Raw genomic sequence first — 6,813 nt, 5'->3', positions numbered from 1 at the left:
TTATTCATTTTGGAGAATTAAACCCGGAGTAATGTTAACTCTGTCAACTAAATGCAACGACATGCGATACAGAACGGCAAGTTAAGAACCGTTTCACAGCAGCATAACGGAACAGCACATCAAAACATAAACAAGAGGGCGTGTTTGTTTGTCAGCCAGAACCTCCAAATCAAATGGATTCTTCACAGACGCCAGCCACGCCCGTAAAACCCATAAAACATGCTGTAATATCAAACACTGAATGATTAATAGAACGGAGCAACTTAAATGGTTACACTTCATTTACAGCAACACTTATGTACTTCATCGACGAGGTGTCATTTATGTAACGGTGTTGTCTTTGCATTGAGACAAAAACAACCGATTCCAAAAACTGGTACACATGAGTTTAAATCGGTTCTTGGGCCGAAGCTTCGGGGCCCTTTTATGTCATTAAATGTCAGAGAAAGGGGCCCCCTCTTTGAAACCATTTTCCTTTTTTTTGTATTTTGTAGAAGTGCACTTTAAGGAATAGATACAACACTGATGGTTCACGGTCGTTATTGAAAGACCTTATACTGTTATTTTATTATAATATTTTTTCTTGTATTCGTTTTCGTGTCACTTTTTGGTCTGGCTAATCAGATGCTTCACGCTGGGCGCTCAAAGACCCAAGATGTGCTACTGTGACTTTTGTATTTTTGGCCCCTCGGTCGTCCTTCCTGTGTCTCCGCCCCCTCATTCCGTCCCTGATGCCATCGGCTCCGCCCACTCACAGGAAACGTCAGTTTGCGACAATTTGGCGATGATTCGATCCTCTGTCTCGCCCGCCACCAGGGGCTGCTGTACCTTCATCTCGCCGTCGAGGGTGCCCTTTTCACCACCACCTCCATCTCCCTGGCCCCCAAACCCAGCGCCGGTTTGGGGCGCCGGTGCCGGCGACTCCAGGGTGACAAGGGGGAGGTCTCGGCCACCGGGCGGCATGTCCTTGGTACCCGTGCTACATACGGCGGTCGTCTTCGAGGGCTCAGGCGCCGGTAATGACAGGGAGGGGTTCATGTGTGGCGGGACGGCGGCGGCGGCGGCAACGGGGCTGATCTCGCTCCCCGAGACGTCCGTTTGACGGAGGTCGGACGGTGGGGCGTGGAGCGAAAAGGGGTCGTTGCCGTGGTTACCGAGAGGCGAGGTTCTGGAGAAGCCAAGCACAGAGGAGAGTGGGACCACCTCGGTGTGCGAGAAGGGCGGCGGGCTGGCCGAGTCCAGCGAGCACTCCCATTCCTCGTCGTTCTCCCCTTCCTCGTCGTCATAGTCGTCATCGTCCTCCTCGTCTTCCTCGTAGTCCTCCTCCTCGTCCTCCTCGTCAGGATCAATAGTCTCCAGGCTGTGCGTGCTGCAGTCTGACAGCCCGCTGCATAGACTGCTGTCCTCCTCGTCCTCGTAGGCCTCATCCTCCTCCTCCTCCTCTTCCTCCTCCTCGTCCTCCTCGCTGTCCTCCTCCTCCTCCTCCTCCTCCTCCTCCTCCTCCTCCTCCACCTCATCCTGCAGGCGCACGTCCGCGGCCTCGCCCGCCTCGTGCAGATGCATGATGGGAACGTGCGGCACGCTGCCGTTGGCCAGCGTTGTGAACACTGGCTGGTGCTGCTGTGCCAGAGGGGAGGGGTCTCCATGGTAACCGTTGCCATTGGTTACCGGCTGCTGCTGCTGCTGCTGCATCTGCTGCATCTCGCGACTCCTCTCCAGCTCCAGCTTCATGATGGTGTGCAGGAAGTGGGTCCGCACGCGAACCGGGTTGAACTCCAGCCGGCCCGTGGCGTTGCCGCAGCCATCCTTGGTGCATCCGCACGGGAAGGACATGCGGTCCACCTGTACGGGGGGGGGGGGGGGGGGGAGACGTCAGAAGGAGGTGAGAGAGACACAAGAAGGAGGTGAGGGAAAGAAGAAAGAGAGAGAGGTGAGGGAGCGGGGTTGAGGGGTGCCATTGTCGGGTGGGAGAAAATAAGTTGCTGGGCGGAGCAAGAGTGAGATGTGTTGCATGGTGTTGGAACACGACGTGGGACCATCCAGATTACTGTCGGTAACTGTCACCGTCCGCCGCAGTCTGCTGAGAACAACGCTGTTTAAGCCCCACCAGTGCACCCTTATCACAGACAGCCTGCTGGCCACCAGTAACCCACCCCTAGCCCAAAAACTCCCAAACCACTGAAACAACAACTTCTGTATACTGTTCCATAAAGGTTTATCTCAGTTTAGTGGAGCCTAGTGGTTAAAGTGAAGTGTTGTTGAATGTAGTACGGAATATAGTACAGTTTAGTGGAGTATAGTAGTAATAGTGTAGTTGAATGTAGTACGGTATATACTACAGTATTGTTGAGTATAGTACAGTATGAGAGCAATATTATTGTATAGTCTAGTACATAAAAAATTCGTGAATATAGTAGTTGAATAGTTGAATATAGTATTGCTTAATATCAGAGTGCAGAGTATAAGAGTATATCATATTATAGTCATATGATAGTGTTGTTGAGTCACCTAGTATCTAGTCTAGTCTAAAGTCCACACTATAGTAGTGTATTGGACAGTTTGGCAGCATATACTACAGTATAGTGGAGTATAGCACAGTATAGCGGTGTATAAGTATAGTACAGATAAGCCTCACCATGGCTCCTTCTCCTTGGCCCTCAAGGCCAGTAAGGTGCAGTACATCAGTGTACGGTATAGTATAGCAGGGTATAAGTACAGTGTAGTGAAGCATAGTATAGATGTGCCTCACCACTGCTCTGCCTTGGCCCTCAAGGCCAGCCAGTAAGGTGGAGTGCAGTACAGTACAGTGTAGTGGAGTATGGTACACTAGAGTGGAGTATAGTATAGATATGCCTCACCACTGCTCCGCCTTTGGCCCTCAAGGCCAGCCAGTAAGGTGGAGTGTAGTACAGTACAGTGTAGTGGAGTATGGTACACTAGAGTGGAGTATAGTATAGATATGCCTCACCACTGCTCCGCCTTGGCCCTCAAGGCCAGCCAGTAAGGTGGAGTGTAGTACAGTACAGTGTAGTGGAGTATGGTACACTAGAGTGGAGTATAGTATAGATATGCCTCACCACTGCTCCGCCTTGGCCCTCAAGGCCAGCCAGTAAGGTGGAGTGCAGTACAGTACAGTGTAGTGGAGTATGGTACACTAGAGTGGAGTATAGTATAGATATGCCTCACCACTGCTCCGCCTTGGCCCTCAAGGCCAGCCAGTAAGGTGGAGTGTAGTACAGTACAGTGTAGTGGAGTATGGTACACTAGAGTGGAGTATAGTATAGATATGCCTCACCACTGCTCCATTTACCTGGCACTTAATGCCGGCCAGGCTGCAGGCGCAGGTCTCCGGGTCGCAGGCCCCGCGGCAGCGGCAGCCGCACTCCTCCCGAGACCCGCGCAGCGCCCTCAGCTGGTGGCGCTCCTCGCCGTCGATACGCCGCACGCCCGACGCCCGCAGCAGGGCGCGGCGCCGCCGGGTGCTCAGCGGCTGCAGGAAGAAGTACTCGTCCACCTCCACCCCGGCGCCCGCCCCGACGCCACTGACACCGCCGGCCACGCCCACACCGCCGCGCTCCGGGGGCGCGTCGTCCTCGGAGACGTCATCCAGCGTCAGCTCGTCGGATGCCACCGCGCCGCTATTGGCCAGCTGGGGGTGGAAGGGGGGAGGGGTTCATGTTGGCACCTTGTTTAGGCGTTTGGCTTTGGGATCGATAAAACGATGATACTACCGTAGGACACTCGAAACCTAAGGACACATGTATAGGAGCTGATTCAGGTGGGCAGGGTGGTATAGGGTGTTTGACTCCCAGACGAAAGGGTTTTGGTTCGAACCCCAATGTCTGTCCCAAGTCTAACCTGTAGGCATCTTTGAGCTAGATACTCCCTTTCCTAGCTGCTGCTTAATATGCGAACTCACTGAAATCTCACTGTAAATCGCTTTGGATACAAGTGACAGCAAAAATGACTGAATTAGCACTAGATTGTAGACTATAATCTTTATTATCATTAACTTGGTCCGATTCACTTAACCAACTGCTGCAGGTGAGAACAAAATACAACCAATCTTTAACCTTAAGTCTTCGCTATCGCTGCTAAACTTTCTCGCTGCTGTCGCAGGACACCTCACCAAAAGCCCCACATCCATAACCCTACGAGACACAGCGGAGACCGTTCCCGCATTTGCCTCGTCTTTGTTGTTTCTCAAACGGCGTGGGTAAATGGTAAATGGACTGCATTTATATAGCGCTTTTTTGTAACCATTGGCCACCCAAAGCGCTTCACCAATATTGCCCAACATTACAACATTCACCCATTCATGCACACGTTCACACACCGACGGCGGAGTCAACCATGCAAGGCGACAGCCAGCTTGTCGGCAGCAGTTCGGATCGGGTGCCTTGCTCAGGGACACCTCGGCACTCCGGGGAGCCGGGGATCGAACTAGCAGCCTTGCGGTTACCAGCCAACCCGCTCTACCTCCTGAGCTACTGCCGCCCCAAGGGGGGCGCGGGTGTCGTTCGCGGCGGCGGAGGCCCCCCTGGTCTCACCTTGAGCTTGACGGCGTTGAGCTTCTCCTGCCTGAGGTGGTGCCTTAGCATTCGGCGGTGGCTGCGCTCCTGCTCCAGGGCGAACTCCCGCAGGGTGAAGCGGTGCACCCAGCAGTGGCGCGGCGACATGCCCAGTGTGCTGCCACCCTGCGTGGGCACGCTGGTGAAGCCCTGCCGCCGGCTGAAGTAGTACACCGTGACACTCTCGAAGCGCACGCCGCGGCCCGGCCGCGCCCGCTTTGGGGCGAGGTGCAGAGCCTGGGGCTGGCCGCCGCCGTCGTCGTCGTGGCGCTGGGCCGGGGGCGGGGCGTCGCCGTCGATGGCGTTGATGGCGTCGTGGGGCAGTTGGAGTTGGGGGGGTAAGGCTGCAGGAGAGGGAGGGAGGGAGTGACAAGCACAGAGTTTGTAGTTGGGAGTGGGGAGATAAAGAGTGTGTGGGGGTGAGGGAAAAATAGAGTGAAAGAAAAATGTATAGGGGGAGAGAGAAGCGGAGGGAGAGAATTAGAGTGAAAAAGAGATGCATAGTTTGAGGGAAATAGAGTGAGACAGGGAGAAAGACATGTATAGTGAGAGGGAGACCCATTTTGTGCGATAGAAGCAGATATATCACGTGCAAAGGAGAGAAATATACTATTTTACGATATTTGCCTTTGACCAAGCTCATGTTGGCAAACCAACTTGTTTGCCAACAAGTCGGCAGCTCGGAGCCATGGCTCTGAAAGCCTGCCTGTCTTCCCAATTGGCCTAGCCTGAATGTCATCCAGACTTAGGGTGAACCAGACTTCCAGAAACAGAGACTGAAACAGTTCCTGTTTCTGGTGGTCTGTTCCCGGAAGTGTCTCCATTGAAAATCAATAAATAAAGAATTTATTAATATATGAATAGGTTTTGAAATCGCAAAGGTTCTAGCTTGCTCAAGAATATTCATTTTAAAACAGCTGGTAATTAGTCTCAGTCTACCTGTGATGCAACCTCTATCTATCAATTTAATACTCTAAGCATTCATGAGGATTACAAACAATAGGCTGTTAATACAATATAGAGTAGCCTCACAGTAGCCTACTTTGGCTTAATTTTTGCTGATTCACCAAAGCCTTAAACATATTATAACAAACCCTTGGTTATGTAGGCTGCTGACCAATATTTACTACAGTTCTACATTTTCAATGATAAGAATAGCAAAATATAAATGTGTCACCTTAGCATTAGATATTTAGTGGATGGACCGCCAAACTACATATGTCCCTGTTTGTATTGCAGAAATCTGGTCACGTTAGCCTTGCCTGCATGTCTCTCCAAATAGCCTGGCCTGCATGTCTTTCCAAATAGCCTGGCCTGCATGTCTTTCCAAATAGGCGCAACCCGCATATCGTTACATGTAGCCAAGCCTGCATTTGTTTCCAATTAGCCCAGCCTGCATGTCTATCCAATAGGCCTAACCCACGTCTTTCTAATTAGCATAGCCGCCTGCATGGCTGTCCAATTAGCCTAGCCTGCATGTCTTTTAAATTAGCCTGGCCTGCATTTCTTCCACGGCGGCGTTCCAGAAAGCGGCTAGGTGTATCGCATCTACACCTGACGTGTGATGCGAGGCTGCGCTCCCCTTCAACACATCCCTGGCAATGACGATATCCCATCGTCAAGGCAGTGCGCGGTGTCGTGCGAGAGGGGTTGTCATGGCAATTGTTACCGAATGACGTACTGTATTTATAGCCAATATATATTTTTCATTTTTAAGCAATTGGAAACGTCAAAAGGAGAAGCGGAGATGGAGTTTGCTGCGTTTTAAAGATGTTGCCCGAGGGGGTATGAGAGGGACTAGGTTGGTTCATCTTATGAATATTGGGATATTCATAAGATGTTTCTTTTTTAAGATATATCATCATCATCATCATCATCATCACGGGTCTTATCTTGGAGGGCCAACGCTCCCACTGCAGATCTGACAATGCCTCTACCTCCTGTGTATAAATAGCGTTAAGGCTTTTCCCGTGCTTGGGATGATGAGATGCGCTCTCCTCACTAAATATTGTGATTCTCTGGTTCGGTTAACATTTCACACTGGAAGGCACACGAACAGGGAGCAGAATGTTAAAAAGACAAGAGTCTCAGTCAAATAAATAACTAAATAAATAACTACTTTAAAGATAGGACGATTAACTACGATTTTGTGCTTGTATCCCATACTGTTGCTGATAGAAAACCGATTGTCATTCCATGTTGTCTATTATATGTGTGTGTGTGTGTGTGTGTGTGTGTGTGT

General features: G+C 51.1%; 1 protein-coding gene across 1 annotated transcript in view; it reads right to left on the bottom strand.

Annotated features, from left to right (window-relative positions):
• Window positions 1–717: 717 nt before the first annotated feature.
• The window catches only part of LOC307075065 (uncharacterized protein), a gene marked incomplete at both ends in the record, with an annotated part of 6,379 nt that continues 283 nt past the window's right edge, over window positions 718–6,813 (bottom strand). Inside the window, 3 exons of the mRNA XM_079735573.1 lie at window positions 718–1,842; window positions 3,296–3,649; window positions 4,551–4,915. Of these exons, the coding sequence (XP_079591699.1) occupies window positions 718–1,842; window positions 3,296–3,649; window positions 4,551–4,915 (1,844 nt within the window). The remainder of the gene's footprint in view (window positions 1,843–3,295; window positions 3,650–4,550; window positions 4,916–6,813) is intronic.

Source organism: Pollachius pollachius (genome assembly GCF_949987615.1).
Source record: "Pollachius pollachius genome assembly, chromosome: 4".
Lineage (NCBI taxonomy): Eukaryota > Metazoa > Chordata > Actinopteri > Gadiformes > Gadidae > Pollachius > Pollachius pollachius.
This window is presented reverse-complemented; position numbering and strand designations above follow the sequence as displayed.